A 19,752-nucleotide genomic window follows, 5' to 3' on the forward strand; every position below is an offset into this window, starting at 1 on the left:
TCACAGGTACTTTGTCCCTAATGCCTGCTATAGACACACATCCTCTCGTTATCCAGTTAGGAGAATATCACATACAGGCAAACAATCAGACAACGCCAAACGCGAGCTTTTATTTGTAACCACCAGAAGTGAACACAAACAAAACCAATTGAGTCTGCTTTTCCTGCTCACAATGCAAACCAGATGCTGATGGCATGGTGAAGGACCGGGCTGCAGCCCATGATGGTCTGCTGTAGACAGCTCTCACCCACAGGTACTAGGTGTCAGTCAGCTCCTGTCCAACTCATCCATGCCTACCAGATATCCTAAATTCACCAAGTCCCATTTGCCAGCATTTGGCCCATACCCCTCTAAACCCTTCCTACTCATGTAACCACACAGATGCCTTTTAAATTGTGTAATTGTACCCTTTCCCCTCATCCTATCCCAACAGCTCATTTTGTTCTGTACTTCCAATGTGGAGAGCCACCACTTCACCTCCATATGTCCTCCCTGAAACCTGACAGTACGCCTCAATGCTGCCATCCTGCTCTTCTGTGCCCACCCCCAGTGGGGGGCATCAGTGGCCAATAAACCCTTAGCCCCCTCTCCCCACTAACTCTTGCCATGTTTGACATGTCTTGCCACACATCTCGATTTCCCTCCACCCTATCACCAGCCTTTTTAGTTAGAGAGGAAATGAATGGCCGTGATGTAGGGAGTGGTTAAATAGTGGGGGAAAAGCAGAGCAGAGGATTATAATGTAACGTTGTTCAGTTTAATAGGAAGTGTCGAAAAAGAGAATGTTTTTCACCGTTTAAAAACAATTACTTGTTGGTGTCCAGAGGAATTTGTAAATGAAACACTGCAGACCACACCGCTACAAATGCTCCCGTTTCCCTCCCCCAGCCTTGTCTTCCCACTCCTTTTGGCAGTGATACCCTGCTGCTTTACAATACCCTGCCTGCCTTGCTGAACAATTGGCAGACTGACTCCCTGAACTGGATTAACTCTAATCCTCCAAGTGCCTTCGACAAGAGGGCCCTAGACATGACTGACCAGATCCTGACTGTTGTGTTTGCAGCCCCCAATTGGTAATACGCAAATTCGCTGATCGTTGGAGCCAAGTCGACAGGACTGCCTATTACCCACACCCTGGGCCATAATCGTACTGTGTCGTGGGCCCCGAGCAGTCTACTGACCCTTGCAAATCCCTAGGTTAAGCATTGTCTGTGTCCATGACTGATGGTACTGGGACCCCAAGTCCTTGCCTGGGCTGAGGAATCCCCAGACCCAACTCTACTTGCTGATATGACCATTCGGCTGAGTTAAAATGTCGAATTTTTGCCACAGAGACAGCTGGGTAACGCTGTAGGTATTCAATTGATGTCTCAATGTGCCGCACAGCAAGACAACATGACCTCGCTCCCCCAAAACACCACAGCTCAGAGCCTGTCCCTGCTGCACAGTCTTCCTGCTGCAGCCTTTTGCTGGGGCACACTGCAGCGCAAGTCTAAGTGTCCTCCCAGTGGATCGGCGAAGGTACCATGGCGGTCGTAAGAAATTGGCGGGTGTTGGATGCCAAAGGACAGGGATTTGGTGTGGCTGCTGCTGGTGGATTGTGTCTGGAGATGCTGAGAAACATGGAGGCTCCTGGCAGCCAGCTGAAGTCACCAGATCCCCGCTTTGATTTCCGCACTGAGATTTCCTGGTGTCAAGCTTCTTGGTGCACTTGATGAAACAGGAAGATGAGTGTTAGTGAGGTAAGTTTCGGCAGAAGCAAGGCATTTAACAAACTATAATTATTTGTCAACTCAGGTTAGTATGGTGGCTCGGTGCTTAGCACTGCTGCCTCACAGCACCAGGGACCCAGGTTTGATTCAAGCCTCGTCTGTGTGAAGTTTGCTCACTTTTCCTGCGTCTGAGTGGATTTCCTCTCAAAGTCCAAAGATGTGCAGGCCAGGTGGATTAGCCATGGGAAACATAGGATTACAGGGATAGTGTAGGCTGAGTTAGATGCTCTTTGGAGGGTTGGTGTGGACTTGATGGACCGAATGGCCTGTTCCCACACTGTAGGGATTCTGTGATTCTATGAACTCAGCACTACCTAGAGAGAAATTTGCCTCATCATTTAGGTTAAGCGTAAAAGAAGTAGCAAGACGCTCAAGATGTTGAGATAAGCATTGCAAGGGCTCTCACCCCAATACTACCATAAACGCCATCATAGCCCATGTTGCTCAGATTCACCCCTGTGTTTTTGTTACAAACTTCATGAGTGAAGCATATTTTTGCAAAGAGAAATAAACCTCTGAAGGTATAGCTCACTTTCAAGGGGGCTCACTGGATTGATTCCTGGGATGAGTGGTTTGTCTCGTCAGGAGAGTTTGAAAACCTTGAAGTGTAGAAGAATAAGGAATGATCCACATTGAAAGTTCCAAAATTCCAGACCAGCTTTACAGGGATAGGCAGCCTTTGCCGACTGGGAATTGTAAGACTGAGGGATATAATCCCAGCATAAGATATTGGTCATTTAGGTCTGTGCTGTGGAAACATTTACCTCGGAGGGTTAAATATGTTTGGAATTCTCCACCCGGGATAGTTGTGGATGCTCAGTTGTTGAAGGCTGATATCATTTTGAACATATCCAAATTTATCACCAAACTTTGCACCAAACTGCTTCAAAACCCAACAATGATTTGGTTTAGTTTATTATTGTCACATGTGCCTAAGTACAGTGAAAAGTTTCGTTTTGCGTGCAGTACAGGCAGATCATACCATATAAAGCACGTTCAGGTAATAGAACAGAGTGATGAATACAATATTACAGCTGCAGAGAAGGTGCGCAAAGAGTGAGATTAACTTAAATTTAAAGTTTGAGAGACCCATTCAGCAGTCTAATAACAGCAAGAAAGAAGCTGTTCTTGAATCTGTTGGTGCGTGTGTTTAAGCTTTTGTATCTTCTGCTTGATGGAAGAGGTTGGATGAGATTATAACTGGGGTAGGAGGGGTCTTTGATAGTGTTGTCTGCCTTCCCAAGGAAGCGGGAAGTGCAGATGGAGTCAATGGATGGGAGGTTGTCTTCGGTGATGGTCTGAGCAGTGTCCACAATTTTCTGTAATTTCTTACAGTATTGTGCAGAGCAGTTCCCGTACCAAGTCTTGATGAATTCAGATAGGACGCTTTCTGTGGTGCATCTGTAAAAATTAATGGGAATCTTTATGGACATGTTGAATTTCCTTAGCCTCCTGAGGAACTAGAAGTATTGTTCTGCTTTCTTGATCACAGCATCAACATGGGTGGACCAGAACAGATTTTTGGCAATCATTATTCCTGTGAACTCAACACTCTTGACCAATTTAGCACCAGAAAAGACTTTCTTCCCATCCTGTCATGGATTTCAGAGTATGGAGGCCGAAGGGTTCCAGGAACAGTCACCAGTGGTAAACCAAAGATCAGAACCATCAGAATGTGGACTCCGGTAATGCAGAAGGATCAGTGGAGGGAAGAATGAGAAGGATTCCCTGGAGAAATCTGCATATGTGTGAAATTGAAGTTGGTGGATGGACGAGGTAAGGGATGAGTGAGACTTGGATATCATAGCAGAGCCCTGTTGAGGTGATGTTTAATGAGTGTGGAAGGCGAGCCAGGAGAGGATTGTAATTGTCGTCCCAGAGGTGAAGAGAGTAGGTTAACGTGGAAATTCAGCTGAAGTGAAATGGACACAATGCCGACATCACAATGTTGGAAATCAGTTGCCTTCAGGATGGAGAGAAGCTGGGATCTGAAGCTCAAACCTGGAGAAGAGACCAAAAATGACAGCTTCTGTTTTGTCGGGGTTTAACTGAAGAAGGTTGGACCAGTGAACTCTGAGGCAGTAGAGGGTCTAAGAGAGAACATAGAATATAGAACAGTACAGCACAGTACAGGCCCTTCAGCCTACAATGTTGTGCCGAACCTTTACCCTAAACCTAGGTCTGTCTAACCTCCACCCCTACCTTATACTATCATCCATGTGCCTATCTAATAGCCGCTTAAATGCCCGAAATGAGGCCGACTCCACTATCCTCCCTTACAATGCATTCCAAGCCTCGGCCACTCTCTGAGTAAAGAACCTACCTCCGATGTTTTCCCTACATCTACATACACTCACTTTAAAACTGTGTCCCCTTGTCATAGCTACCTCCACCCTAGGAGAAAGTCTCTGGCTGTCCACTCTATCTATACCTCTGATCATGTTGTACACCTCTATCAAGTCACCTCTCACCCTTGTCATTCTAAAGAGAAAAGACCTAGCTCTTTCAACCTTGCCTTGTAAGTTGGAAGGTTTCCGTTCCAGATGCTCAACAGTCTCTCAGTGAAAATGTGTTTTTTTTTCTCAAATCTGCCTTGAACTTCATGCCCCTTACCCTTGTGATTCCTGCCAAGTAGAAAGGATGGGCGGTGTGAGGCTGCAGGCTGAGGAAAGATGGTGCCTCATGGCCTGAGGGATGAGGGGTTTATGGAACTTGGTGTCACTTGGAGGGAATTTGAATTGCGACTTTGAGATACATTTGTTGCTGTGTGGGAGGAATGGAACGCTGATCAGACGTGATACTGTGGAAAAGGTAGACACAGATTTGGGAATCACCATCACATCCAGGAGAGGAAAGGGACATTGAAGATTGCAAACCCAGAGCACTGTGGTTGGTTTCTTTTTTTTGAGAGAACGATGAGCTAGTTTTGAAAAGGTAGGGTAACAGAAGAGGGGAACACATACAAGGTGGAGTAGGGAAACAGAATAGTTATCACTTTAGTGGCATTTAGGACATAGGACAAGAGATGGGTAGCATGGATGAGTTCAGATGACGAAGAGCACATGGAGAGTTAGGAAGAAAGTAGAGTTCAGAGCTGAGCTAAGGGGGAGCATGGAGGGAATATTAGCCGAGTGGGTAAGAGGGGTTCAGAGAGAGGAGAGACTATAAGGTAAAGGCACTTGCCCAATTATTCTCAATCTTTGTGATGAAGACACCCAGAACTTCCTTACACTTATTGTTGGCGAGGTCTGAGTGCATGAGTTCATTACAAAACACTAGGTGTACACATGTCACTCTAAATAACAGTGATGTGGCGACTCAGCGGGTATAATTTCCATTGAAATACACCATATTTCCTTGGTTCCAGTATTTCATTTCTGCGTAGTACCTGACCCTGAAATCCAGTACCTGATCATTGGCTTTGTCCTTCGCTGAGAGCTGTAATCATAGTTAGTTGAATAATGAGATGTTGTAACTTGGATTGTTCAACTACACTGCTCCCCACTCCTCCATAACTTAGAAGTTTTTCCTTTCAAAAAGTTTAAATATTTACTTTTAAATGTGTTTTGAATACTTCGCAGATATCACCTAGGCTCCTGTCTCATTCTGTTCAGCTGCTGATGGATGGCTTTCCAATTGCTAAAGTTGTTAACAACACTTAGAGTAAACATTTACTTTTTAAGATCTAGCTCATGGGCTCACAAGAAGCTCAATACCCCTCCTCCTCCTCCCTTTCACTGCCTAGCACTGATTGGGACTAGGATCCCACACAGCAATCCATTCTGGAACCTTATCACAAGTCTTCACATTCATGATCATCATGGCGCTGGCTCCAAGTAAGTGAATTAATCTTAAAAGGGCGGACACATGTTGCTGACTTCAGTCACTGAAGCCTCAAACTGTGTTTTCAGTATCATTTCCAGGAATCGCTATTCACTCAGGTGGGCTTTGACCAGCTTGCTCTGGAGCCTAAGGTAAACATTTTGATATTCTACCTTCAGAAATGTTTTAATATGGGGAACATGGGCATCGCTAGCAAGGACATTGATTACCCATTCCTAACGTTGTTAAGAATATACGAGTATAGGTCTTGCTGTTGTGGTTGTAGAAGCTGTCGTATTGTCTTCTGGAGCACTGTATTCAGTTCTGGACACCCTGTTACAGGAAGGATATTATTAAACTGGAGAAGGTTCGGACGAGACTTACCAGAATGTTGCAGGGAATAGAGCACTTGTGTTACAAGGAGAGGCTGGATGGGTTGGGACTTTTTTCACTGGAGCGTGGGAGATTGAGGGGTGACTTTACAGATGCTTATAAAAACATGACTGGCATAAATAAAGTGAATGGCCGTGTTTTTTTCCCTAGGGCAGAGCATTTTGAGACCGGGGACATATTTTTAAGGTGAGAAGAGAAAGATTTAAAAAGGAGACGGGGTCAATGATTTTATACAGAGATTCGTTCATGTGTGGAATGAACTTTCAGAGGAAGTCGTAGTTGTAGGTACAGTTAATTTAAGAGACATTTAGATAAGTTCATGAATAAGAAATGTTTGGAGAGATATGAGCCAAGCACAGGCAGGTGGGACTAGTTTAGTTTGGGATTATGGTTGGCATGGAGTTGTTGGGCCGAAGGGTCTGTTTCCCTGCTGTATGGCTCTAATATAGTGGTGAACTTTCTCAAACGACCACAGTCTGTAATGTGTAGCTGGTCATTCAGGGCTGTTCGGTGGGAAGTTCCAGTATTTTGAAGCATCTATGGTGAAGCAACAGTGCATTTGAAAACAGTCCTGGCTGTCTGTGAGAGCTCTGTCCCAGTAAAGCCAGAACTCTCAGATCCAGTTCCTGAGGATAACACATTAAGAGTTTCCCACTGAGTTATTTGATTTCAGCACCACATTTTGTTACAGACGCCTCACATTGGATCTGGGAAGCACAGAAAGGTTCCGCTGCCTGAACTGTTCCCCTGACATTTAGCTGGACAATGTGTGAACGCATTTATTGGGTGAGACCAAACCTGCTCTTGAGTTTGAACTAGGCTGTGATGCCCCTAAAGTGGAATGCCCTCCCCAGCATTTACCACAAGAGCTAATACCTTCAGCAGAAGTGGGACAAAATCAATGAGAGGCAGGAAGCACTGTGCAATGCAAACATAATGTCATTGAGTTGGACTTAAAAATCTGCCAGCTCAAGGCCTTCTTTATACCTGTCCTGTTGAAATCTACACCTTCTTTTGTTCCTTATTTGAGCATATGTGCAGAATGGCATGCCTTTATGGTCTATTTTTATTCAAAGATTTTACTACATCACACGAACAGCATTCAATGGCAAGGATGGAGAAATTTGCATATATGTAGCACCTTTCATGACATTTCCAAAGCATTTTATCGCCATTGAGGTAATTTAGAAGTATGATTTCTGATCTAAAAGGTAATACAACAGCCAATGTGTGCACAAACAGCTGTCACAAACAAATGATCAGAAATCTATTTCAAAGATGTCAGCAATAGAAGGTGTAAATCCCTTCGAACTTTCATCATGGAGAACAAATGCCCAGAAATTGTAATGTTTATGGGTATAGGACAATCCCTTGCCCCATCGCATGTGCACTATGACCCTGCTGTGTACTATCGAGAACTCATACTGCAGCAACTTTCACCAAGGCTACTTCAGCAGTATCTCTCTGACCTCCACGGTATAATCTCAGCATTGTCAATGCCATCTTGTCTCCATTAAGCAATGTTTTGATTTTAAATTCCTATCCTTGTTTTCAAATCCCACTCTTCCTCCTGTAATCTCCTCCAGACACATAAGTCTCTTGGATATCTACACTCCTCCAATAATGCCCTCTTGGTGTATAATGTGTGAAAATGTGAAATCATCCATTTTGACGGGAAGCAATTTTTGAAAAGTTACCTATCTGACAAGAGATTGCAGATGTGTGAGATGCAGGAAGTTCTGCTCGTCCTGGTGCCAGAATTGGAAAAGATTAGAATGAAGGTCCAGCAAATTATTAAAAAAGCTAATAAAGCTTTTAAGATGAGAAGAGAAAACTAAAAAAGGATATGGGGGGAATCATTTTTATACAAACAGTTGTTCATGTGTGGAATGAACTGCCAGAGAAAGTGGTGGACATGGGCACAATTACAATGTTTAAAAGATATTTGCATAGATTTCTTGGATGAGAAACGTTTGGGGGGACTATGGGCCAAACATAGGCAGGTAGGACTGGTTTAGTTTGGGACTATGGTTGGCTTGGACTGGTTGGACCAAAGGGTCTGTTTCTGTGCTGTATGACTGTATGAATTTATGAAATGTTATGGTTTATCACAGGGGGGAATTGAATGCAAAGTATGGAGTTTATACTTCAGTTATACAGAGCAATGGTGAGACCATATCTGGAACACTGTGTACAGCATTGGTCGTCTTATTTAAAGAAGAATGTAAATACAGTTCAATGAATGTTTATTAGTCTATTACAGGCAATGGGGTAGATTGTCTTTTCAGGAAAAGCTGCCCAGATTAGGTTTGTATCTGCTGGAGGTTGGAAGAGTAACAGATAACTTGATTGAAACATAAAAAAAGTTTTGAAGAGATTTGACAGGGTAAATGTGGAGAGGATGTTTCCATTTGCAGGGGAATCTAGAATTAGGATCACTGTTTAAAAATAAGGGCCATCTATCTGAGACAGGGAGGAGGACAATTTTTTTCTCTCAGAGAATTTTTGAAACTATCCTCCTGAAAAGGCAGTGGAAGCAGAGTTGTTAAATATTTTTAAAATTTGACAGATTCTTGACAGGCACAGCAGTAAAATGTTGTTTAAAATCAGCAGGAATGTGGAGTAATGAGATTTGCCACAATCTCATTGAATGGCAGAGCCAGGCTGGGTGGCCTACTCCAGCCACAAATTCGTTTATTTGTCAGTATGTTCATACATACCTAATTTTAAATACTCCATTATTCGCATTACTACCTTCATTCAACCTTGCCCTAAGTTCTGACGTTCCCTTTCTCAGTTTCTCTAAGTCCCTCCATTTCTTACCTCTTTTTGAAGCTAACTTAATTGATTGGTCAATGGGCTGAGGAGTGGCAGTTGGAGTTTAATTTGGATAAATGCAAGGTGTTGCATTTTGGTAAAACAAACAAGGACAGGACTTATGCAATTAATGTTAGGGCCCTGGGTAGAGAGAGATAACGGGAAGTGCAGATGTTGGAGAATCCGAGATAACACAGTGTGGGGCTGGATGAACACAGCAGGCCAAGCAGCATCTCAGGAGCACAAAAGCTGATGTTTCGGGCCTCGACCCTGTTATAGAAAAGAGACCAAAGGGTTCAGGAACATAATTCTTTGAGATTTGTGTCACAGGTAGACAGGGTGGTTAAGAAGGTGTGCAGCACACTTGCCTTCATTGCTCAGACATTTGAGTACAGGAATTGGGACGTCATGTTGAGATTTTACAGGAAGTTCGTGAGGCCTCTTCTGGAGTATTGTGCCCAGTCTGGCAACTCAGTTATGAAAGCGATATTATTAAGCTGGAGAAGGTTCAGAAAAGATTTACCAGGATGATGCTGGGAATGGAAGGCTTGTGTTGTAAAGAGAAACTGGATAGGCTAGGATTTCTCTCACTGGAGCGTAGGATGTTGTTGGGTGACCTTGTAGAGGATTATAAAATCATGAGGGCTATAGATAAGGTGAATGGCAGGTGTCATTTCCTTAGGGTGGGGGATTTCAAGCCTAGGGGTATATTTTTAAGGTGAGAGGAGAGAGATTTAAGAAAAACATGAGTGGCAATATTTTTACACAGACAGTGAATTTCCAGAGGAAGTGGTGGACGTGGATACAATTACAATGTTTAAAAGACATTTGGATAAGTACATAATAAGAAATGTTTGGAGGGATATGGGCCAAGTGCAGGCAGGTGGGACTGGTTTAGTTTGGGATTATGGTCAGCATGGACTGGTTGGACTGAAGGGTACATTTCTGTGCTGGATGCCCCCATGATTCTGCCTATTTGTCTAAACTTTTGGTCATTTGCCCTCGTAATTATCTGTATGGCTTGGTGTGACGACTTGCTTTGTATGCTGCTGTGGAGCACCTTCGACATTTCACTACATTAAAGGTGTTATACAAAGGAAACTTGTTGTCAGTATGTAAAAGGAATTTGAAACAATGATCACGCTAAGTTAAATGACCATTCAGACATCTTTTGCAGATCAACGCAGGCAGTGGGTGAGTTTTGGACCAGACCAGACACCCTCAAAATATTTCAAAAAAGGTAACCTAGACCCTAATGTTTTCTTATTTTGAAGGCAAATGGGAAATTCCTGTTCCAGATGCAATGTGATGGGTCAAACTACTCCACGTTAAGTGAAACACCATTTATTCAACATTGTAGTTAAAATACAACAAAAGGAAGAAAAACTTAGAATAACTTAACTGTATTTAAAAACTTAACACAATAATAGATATAGCAACTATTACTCATTAACTGTTCCAAGATCGTAACATCCCATAAATGCACTCCTTGGGCAAAAGGCAAATTTAGAATTGAGGCTCTTTCTGCAGCCATGAGCGAGTATGTCTCTGGTATTTGCATATCAGGCTAGAAAACAGATTGAGAGAGTTACAGCATTATTCAGGTGAAGATCGCTCTCCAACCAGCAGCATAAATGAGGCTGTTGGTCAACTATCATTAACAGAGCAAACGTTTTGCTGGAAGAGAAACCCACAGTAGGAAGAGAAACTCCAGCTTCTGGCTGTAACTGAGAGAGGGGGAAAAGTAACTCTTACTTCTTCAGGATTCTAACAGCTTCAGCTGAATCTAAAGCTAAAAAAAATCTCAAACTCCTGGTCTGTGATATCTGCCCACACCCAGCCAGGCTGCTTCTATTATTCCAGTTTTTAAAAATCCAAGGCCACACAAGGTGTTTATGTTAATACAGAATGCTGGGTGCCTCTTGTTCAATCTTTCTCCTAAAAGAAACCAGGAAAAATTATACTTCTTCAAGTGATAGCATCATCACAGGTATAACAATAGAACAGTGAGTAAATCTGATGGGGGATACTAAATGCAATATTTTCTCTGTCGCAGTAACAAACTACAAGCAAGTTTCCAGTCGATAGCTTGCTGAGCTTCACACAGCCCAGTATGGATAAAAGAAGGAGTCAGAGCTCAGTTCCTGCCAGAGGCAAGGAGAAACAAAAATCTATCTCAAGCACAGCACGAACCAACAGGCTTACTTCAACGTGTAAAGCAACTTCAGCAGAGGTAAAAAAAAACACACACAACGCAGTTAAGTGGCAGTTAGAACATGAGAAATGCACCAATGGTTCTGCTCATTTATAATGTATTAGTCTTGCTTTTCCTTCCCTAATGTCTCCTCATAGTCCAAATTTTCAGCTGTTCCCAGGTTGATGCTATTCCCACTCTTGTTTGTCAGAAGTTCAGCAGAGCATTCTCAGGGTGAAGATTTCTCACTATCTGAGTGTGGCAATTATTCCGAACCAGACAGCACAGACGGGGAAGCCACTGGGCCCATTGTGCCTGAGCTGGCTTGTGACATGGAAATTGAATTGCTCATTTCCTGATCCTTTTCCTGTACGCTGCAAATTCCTCCTTTTCAAGTACATATGGAAAGTTACCATTGAATCCATGTCAGCTTCAATTTTAGGCAACGCATTCAGGTCAGAAAATAAAAGATTCTCAATTCTCTATTTCTTTTGCTAAATATTTAACATCTGTCTCTGGAAGGACACGAGGACCCTGTACAACCTCTGTATATTATCATTGGGTATAACTACCACAATGTGAGTGGAGTTAGAACAGTCTGGAAAGAACACCGGGAGAAGTACATTAGAACGTGTTACTCTCTGAAATAGATAGAGCGCAAATTGATGTGAACATTTGAGGAAGACAGATTAGTACTTACCTGTTGGAATTATAAACGGAACCTGATTTAAGATTAGCATGTGTCACAGTCTCCAGGATAAAGCCTAATAAATGGTGTCACTTTGAAGAACAAGCCTGTTGATTCTCCTTTACTTTGCCATTCCCTCTACCAGTCTCTATCAAATCCAAAACACATCACAAGGCATAAAAACCTGTGACAAAAGAGTCTCCAATGGAAACAGATTTTCCTAACAGAGAAAAATGGAAAATAGGAGCAGGCGTAGGCCATTCGGCTCTTCAAGCCTGCTCCGCCATTCAATATGATCATGGTTAATCATCCGACTCAGTTCCCACTTTCTCTCCCTTTAAATTTTGTTCCCATTTACCCTAAGAACTATATCTAACCACTTCTTGAAAACATTCAATGTTTTAGCTTTCTATGGTAGTGAATTCCACAGACTCACCACTCACTGGGTGAAGAAATTTCTCCTCATCCCAGCCCTAAATGGCCAACCCTATATCCTTACACTAGACTCCTGGTTCTTGTTTACTGCAGATATTTCCTTAGCAACCCTGTTCAGAGATATTATTACATATCTCAAGAGTAGGCAGGAGTTGAATCTAGGTCACCTGGCCCAGAGGTAAAAAATCTGGAATTAAGAATCTGCTGACCACATGAAATCATTGTCGATTGTCAGAAAAACTCATCTGGTTCACTACTGTCCTTCAGGGAAGAAAATCCGCCACCCTCACCTGGTCTGGCCTACATGTGACTCCAGACCCACAGCAATGTGGTTGACTCTCAATTGCCCTCTGAAATGGCCGAGCAAGCCACTCAGATGAACCAATTGCCACAAAGCCTCATGAAACTTGAGGGGTCACTTGACATCGACCTAGGGACCCGAAAAGACAATGGCAGAAACAGGCCTGTCGACCCTGCAAACAGCCTGACATAGTCATAACTTACAGACAATGTCCCAGACACCACCATCACCGTTCCTGGATATGGCCTGTCTCACTAGCAAGGCTCGTAGTACAGTGGTATACTGTCAGGAGGAAGTTGCACTAGGAGTCCTCAATGTTGACTCTGGGCCCCATGAAGTCTGATGGCTTCAGGTTAAATATAAACAAGGAAACGTCCTGATGATGATGACATACCGTCCTCCCTCAGCTGACGAATCAATATTCCTCAATGTTGAACAACACTTAGAGGAAGCACTGAAGATGGCAAGGGCACAAAATGTACTCTGGGTGGGGGATTTCAGTGTCCACCACCAAGATTAGCTCAGTAGCAGTACTACTGATTGAGCTGGTCGGGTCCTAAAGGTCATGGCTGCTAGACTGGGTCTGTGGCAGGTGGTGAGGGAACCAACCAGAGGGAAAAGCATATTTGGCCTCATCCTTACCAATCTTCCAGCTGCAGTTGCATCTATTCAGGATAGTAGCGGTAAGAGTGACCATCTCACAGTCCTTGTGGAGATGAAATCCCACCTTCGCGTTGAGAGTAACCCCCATCACGTTGTGTGGCACTGTCACCGTGCTAAATGGGATAGACTTCGCACAGATTTACCAACTCAAGACTGGGCATCCATGCGGCTCTGTGGGCCATCAACAGCAGCAGAATTGTATTCCAGCACAATCTGTAACCTCATGGCCTGGCATATCCCCCACTCAACCATTACCCTCATGTCAAGGGGTCAACCCTGGTTCAATAAGAGTTCTGGAGAGTACGCCAGGAGCAGCACCAGGCATAGCTGAGGATGAGGTGTCAACCTGGTGAAGCCACCAAACAGGACTACTTGCACGCCAAACAGCGAAAGCAGCAAGTGATAGACAGAGCTAAGCGATCCCACAACCAACAGTTCAGATCTAAGCTCTGCAGGCCTGTCACACCCAGTTGTGAATGGTAGTGGACAATTAAACAAATCTCTGGAGGAGAAGGCTGTACAAATATCTCCATCCTCAACGATGGAAAAGCCCAGCACATCAGTGCAAAAGATAAAACTGAAGCATTCACAGCAATCTTCAACCAGAAGTGCCAAGTGGATGATCCATCTCAGCCTCCTCCAGTGGTCCCCAACATTACAGATATCAGTATTCAGCCAATTCGATTCACTCCACATGATATCAAGAAACGGTCGGAGACACTGGATTCTGCAAAGGCTACGGGCCCTGACAACATTCCGGCAAGAGTACTGAGGACTTGTGCTCCAGAACTTGCCGCTCCCCTAGCCAAGCTGTTCCAGTACAGTTACCAGACTGGTGTCTACCTAACAATGTAGAAAATTTCCCAGGTATGTCTTGCACACAAAAAGCAGGACAAATCCAACCCGGCCAATTACCGCCCCATCAGTCTCCTCTTATCATCAGTAATGCGATGGACGGTGTCACTAACAGGGCTATCAGGCAGCACCTGCTCAGCAATAACCTGCTCAGTGACACCCAGTTTAGGTTCTGCCAGGGCCACTCAGCCCCTGACCTCATTACAGCCTCGGTTCAAACATGGACAAACGAGCTGAATTCCAGAGGGTGAGGTGAGAGTGACGGCCCTTGACATCAAGGTTGCATTCGACCGAGTGTGGCATCAAGGAGTTTGAGCAAAGCTGGAATCAATGGGTATCGGGGGGAAATGCTCCGGTGGTTGGAGTCATACCTGGCACATAGAAAGATGGTTCTGGTTGTGGGACGTCAGTCATTTAAGCAGCAGGACATCTCTGGAGGAGTTCCTCAGGGTAGTGTCCTAGGCGCAACCATCTTCAGCTGCTTCATCAATGACCTTCCCTCCATCATAAGGTCAGAAGTGGGGTTGATCGCCAATGATTGTACAATGTTCAGCACCATTTATGACTCCTCAGATACTGAAGTAGCCCATCTTCACATGCAACAAGATCTGGATAATATCCAGGTTTGGGCTGACAAGTGGCAAGTGACATTTGCACCACGCAAATGCCAGGCTATGCCCATCACCAACACGAGACAATCTAACCACCACCCCTTGGCATTCAACCATATTACCATCGATGAATCCCGCACTATCCACATCTTGGGGGTTATCATTGACCAGAAACTCAAATGGACTCATCACATAAACACAGTAACTACAAGAGAAGATCAGAGGCTTGGAATACTGCAGCAAGTAACTCATCTCCTGACTCCTCAAAGCCTGCCCACCATCTACAAGGCACAAGTCAGGAGTGTGATGGAATACTCCCCACTTGCCTGGATGAGTGCAGCCCCAACAACACTCAAGAAGCTTGACACCATCCAGGGCAAAACAGCCCAATTGAATGGTATTACATCCACAAACATTCACTTGCTTCACCACCGATGCTCAGTAGCAGCAGTGTGTACTATCTACAAGATGCACTGCAGAAATTCACCAAAGATCCTCAGACAGCAGCTTCTAAACCCATGATCAATTCCATCTAGAAGGATAGGGGCAGCAGATATATGGAAACACGTCCACCCTCAAGTTCCCCTCCAAGTCACTCACCATCCTGACTTGGAAATATAGCGCTGTTCCTTCACAGTTGCTGAGACAAAATCCTGGAATTTCCTCCCTAAGGGCACTGTGGGTCAACCTACAACAGGTGGTCTGCAACAGTTCAAGAAGGCAGCTCACCCCCACCTTCTCAAGGGCAACTAGGGACGGGCAATAAATGCTGGCCAGCCAGCGACATCCACATCCCACAAATGAATTTTTAAAAAAGTACCATCGTTCCACAAGCTCTCAGAACAACTGGATTCCTGGTCCAGTGACATTACCGCAATGCCACCACCTCTCTCCCTCTCTTATTTAGATGAACAAATCCTTTCATCATTGAACAACTTGACTTTCATCACTAGTCTTGTTCAAGATATTTATACTCCCATAAATAAAGGGGCCTGTAGAAAGAGACTCTCACCCTCCGCCCCGCCCACCCCTCACCACACTTGGAATAAATCTGGTAACAAACTTTGCACTAGATATGTCTCTGATGAAGGGTCTAGGCCCGAAACGTCAGCTTTTGTGCTCCTGAGATGCAGCTGGGCCTGCTGTGTTCATCCAGCCTCACACTTTATTATCTTGCACTAGATATTAGTTCCTTTACTGTCTCCAACATTGTTTTGCAGCTTGGAGCAGTGAAAGGGCGAGTCCCACAAAGGAATGTTTTAAGTGTGGCCTGCCCTCCTGCATTCACCTTCAGTGGGATTGTCGTTGCCCGGAGACTAACGAAGAATTTAAAGGTGATTGAAAATGGATATTTGAAGTTCAAGAATTCCAATTCACTGTCAAAGCATGAAACTAATCTTTCTCCTTATTACTTTTACATTGGAAGGAGAGAACAGCTTTGAAACGAGCTGCAAAGGTATCAACAGTTACGAAGATTGTAAATGACCAGGTCTGTAATATTTTCTCCCTCAGTAAGAATGCTGGCAATCCTCCGTCTCTTTTGTCATTGCTGTTAGATTAACTGGTTGTCAGGCCTGCCAGGTTTGGTTGAATATTTCAATGGAGGTTTTGACACATGACCTTTGGCTTCCAACTACACCCCACTGTATCTTCTGCCAGGTTCTCATGATTAGTTACTCATCTCCTTAAGCCAACCAGAAAACTCAAAGATTCTTCCTTGCCAAATTGGGCTGCCTAGCAACAGCTTTTATTTATCCCCCAGCTCCAGGTTGTTTAGTTCATAAATTGATAAGGTGTGGGGGGAGAAAAGCGCAATACCTTTTAATGCCCCTATTTTTTTTCAAAAGTGTGTACGCTCAAGACAGTGTCCAGAAAATGTATCATTAATTCTGGACAATCCAGGTCGATCCTGGCGGGTTCGTAACTGTAAAGGGGATGCAGGCCCTGGGGTGATGACTCTATCTTTGACCACCTCTCCCTCTCTGGAGGATGCAGGAAGCCTCATCATGACAACAGCATGGCAGAAGCCAGGCATTCCAGTCGCCCTGTTGAGAAACATGGGTGTGAACTCGTTGCTGTTGCTCTTCGAAAAGAGAAAAAGCAGCTCAATTGAATTGAATTTCAGGGGATGGCATGTTTTCCCTTGGAGCACAACGTTTTGGGTTCAAATCCCACGCAAGGACTTCGCACAGAAACCCATTGTTGTGCTGAAGAAGTAAAGCTAAGATTGCCATAGTCCCAGAAGGCTACTCTCTCATTAGAGACAGACAACTGGTGGTGGTTTAACCTAAGGGTCACAATACCTCAGGCAAGGGGAGAGGCTGAGAAGGACAGTTGTTCAGCTGGTGCGGGAATTGAACCTTTATATCACAGGCCAACCAACTGACCTAACTGACCAACCACCAACCCCACCCCCTGCCCCACCAGCGACCAACTGAATGCTGTATCACTGGAAGTGCTGCCTTTGAGATGACACATCAGTCCGAGGTCCTGCCTGCTTAAGGTGGATGTACAAAAACGCCAATACTAACGGAAGGGAAGTTGGAGAACTCCCCCTTCACATCCTGGCCAATATTTATCCCTCATACCCCATGTAAAGATGGATAATCTGCCCATCACCTCACTGTTGTTTGTGGGAATTTGCTGTGTGCAAACTCGTTCCCCTTTTTCCTTCAACATTAGCCGTAAAGTTCCTTAAAAGAAAGCTAGAGTTGCATTTTTATGAAGCACTTTTTATGACCACCAGATGTTCCAAAGTGCTGTACAGGCAATGAAGTTTTTGTGAACTCACTTTTGTGAATTGTAGTCACCATCGTGGTTTCAGAAACAAGGCAAGAAAATGTAAAATAAGGACACTCCCACAAACAGCAATGTGACAAGAACCAGGTAATCTGTTTTTTTGTAGCTGAAAACCCAGAGAACTGTGGACGCTGTAAATCAGGAACAAAACCAAAAGTTACAGGAGAAGCTCAGCAGGTCTGGTAGTATCTGTGAAGAAAAAATCAGAATTAATGTTTCGGGTCTGGCGACCCTTCCTCAGAACAGGAAGGGTCACTGGACCCGAAACATTAACTCTGATGTTTCCTTCTCAGATACTACCAGACCTGCTGAGCTTTACCAGCAACTTTTGTTTTTGTTCCTGTTTTTTGGAGCTATACATTCTCCTAGCCAGATCATTTTCCACTCGTTTGTCTGAACAACTGCTCTACTCCCTCTTTAGGTTATATCCCTTCCCATCATTTACTCCCTAACCCTCCTCACCACTCTATCTTCGGTATTTTCTGAGTTATCTTCGGTATTTTCTGAGTTACCTTTGGTTCTGAGGAAAGGGTCACTGGACCCAAAACTTTCTCTCCACAGGTGCTGCCAGACCTGCTGAGCTTTTCCGATTTTTGTTTCCGTATTTTTGTGATGTTGTTTGGGAGCTGTCAGTGTCACATTGGAGGATCAGCCTGAGCTCAGGAAGGGAAGACGTGAATGCATTGGAGGGGGTGCAAAACTGATTTAGAAGAATTGTTCCAGGAACTGGAGTGCTCAGTGATGAGAATGGATTGAAGAAGTTGGGTCTGTTCTCCTTGAAGAGAAGGAAACTGGAGGAGATTTGATCAAGGTTTTCAAAATCATGAAAGGACTAGATAGAGTAGATACTGAGAATCTGTTCTCATTCATAAAAGAAGAAAAGAACGAGGGAGCACAGATTTAAAGTGATGTTTAGATGAAGCAAAGGTGATACGAGAAAATCTTTTTCACGCAGTAAGTCGTTAGGGAATGGAATTCATTGTCTGGAAAGACGGTAGCGGCAGCTTCAATTGAAGCTGTGCATTTGGTGACTGTTTGGATAGAAATACTTTCAGGAATAGTGCCACCTGTTCTGGTACGACATTCCAGGCTCCCACCACTTGCTGAGTGAAAAACCTCCCTTGCACATCTCCCTTAAACTTTCTCCCTCTCACCTTGAACCTATGCCCCTTTGTGATTCAAATTTCAACTCTGCCAATAAGTCTCTGACTACCAACCCTGTTTATGCCTGTGATAATTTTGTACACCCCTACCAGGTCTCCTCGCAGCCACCGCCTTTCCAGTGAGAACAATCCTAGTCTTTTTAACCTTTCCTCATAGCCAATGCCCTTGAGGCCAGTTAACATCCTGGTGAACCCAGTCTGCACCCTTGCCGAAGCTTCCACAGCCCTCTGGTAATGTGGCGACCAAAACTGCACACGATACTCCAATTGCAGTCTAATAAGGGGTTTATATAGCTGCCTCAGAGATAGTAAGGCCTGCAGAAGCTGGAATCAGAGGTAACACAGTGTAGAGCTGGAGAAACACAGCAGGCCAGGCAGCATTAGAGGAGCAGGTAAGTTGATGCTTGGGGTTGGAATCCTTCTTCAGAAATTTTTTGTACCAATCTGCCATTTGGGACTTTATCAAATGCTTTGCTAAAGTCCATTTAAACTATACCCACAATTCTTCCCTCATTAATTATCTTTATCACCTCTTCAAAAAATTCAATCATGTTGGTGAGACATAACCTTCCTCAAACCAAACTACGCTATGTCTCACTAGCTAGTCCACTTTCTTCCAAATATGCTTTTATTCTGTCTCTCAATATCTTCTCCAAGAGCTTCCCCACCACAGACTTCAGGCTCACTGGCCTATAATTTCCTGGATTATCCCTGCTTCCTTTCTTAAACAAGGGAACAACATTGGCTAATCTCCAGTCCTCTGGCCAAGGAGGACGTGAGATATCTGCTAGTGCCCCAACTTATTTCTTCCCTTGCCTGTCACGGACCCTGAGCTAGATCCCATTTGGCCCTGGGGACTTGACTACCTTAATGCAATTTAGGATACCCAATACTTCCTCCTTCAAAATATTGACATTCTCTAGAATATTCACACACTCATTCCTGACCTCAACATCAATGATGTGCTTCTCCTTAGTGATTATCGATTTAAAGTACTCATTAAGGATCTCTCTAACTTCCCATGTCTCCTCGCACAACTTCCCTCCTTTGTCCTTGAGGGGGCCTACTCTTTCCCTTGCTATGCTCTTTCTTCTAATATATGCATAAAAAGCCTTGGGATTCTCCTTGAACCTGTCTGCTAAAGACATTTCATGGCCGCTTTTAGCTTTCCTAATTCTGCATTTAAGTCCCTTCCTAATTTCTCTATACTCCTCAAGGGCTTTGTCCACTTGTGGCTAC

General features: G+C 44.1%; 1 protein-coding gene across 2 annotated transcripts in view; it reads left to right on the top strand.

The window, feature by feature from the left end:
- Nucleotides 1–19,752, top strand: part of LOC125447404 (dynein light chain Tctex-type 5-like) — a 44,126-nt gene that overhangs the window by 21,756 nt on the left and 2,618 nt on the right. Inside the window, exons 1-4 of one of the 2 annotated variants that reach the window (XM_048521728.2) lie at nt 5,711–5,746; nt 10,861–11,037; nt 15,772–15,885; nt 15,978–16,040. In XM_048521728.2, coding sequence (XP_048377685.1) covers nt 10,918–11,037; nt 15,772–15,885; nt 15,978–16,040 — 297 coding nt within the window. In that variant the 5' untranslated portion in view covers nt 5,711–5,746; nt 10,861–10,917. Of the gene's footprint in view, nt 1–5,710; nt 5,747–10,860; nt 11,038–15,771; nt 15,886–15,977; nt 16,041–19,752 lie in introns of those variants that run through there. The other variant, XM_059640022.1, reaches the window with a different exon arrangement.

The sequence above is a fragment of the Stegostoma tigrinum genome, chromosome 35, assembly GCF_030684315.1.
Source record: "Stegostoma tigrinum isolate sSteTig4 chromosome 35, sSteTig4.hap1, whole genome shotgun sequence".
Lineage (NCBI taxonomy): Eukaryota > Metazoa > Chordata > Chondrichthyes > Orectolobiformes > Stegostomatidae > Stegostoma > Stegostoma tigrinum.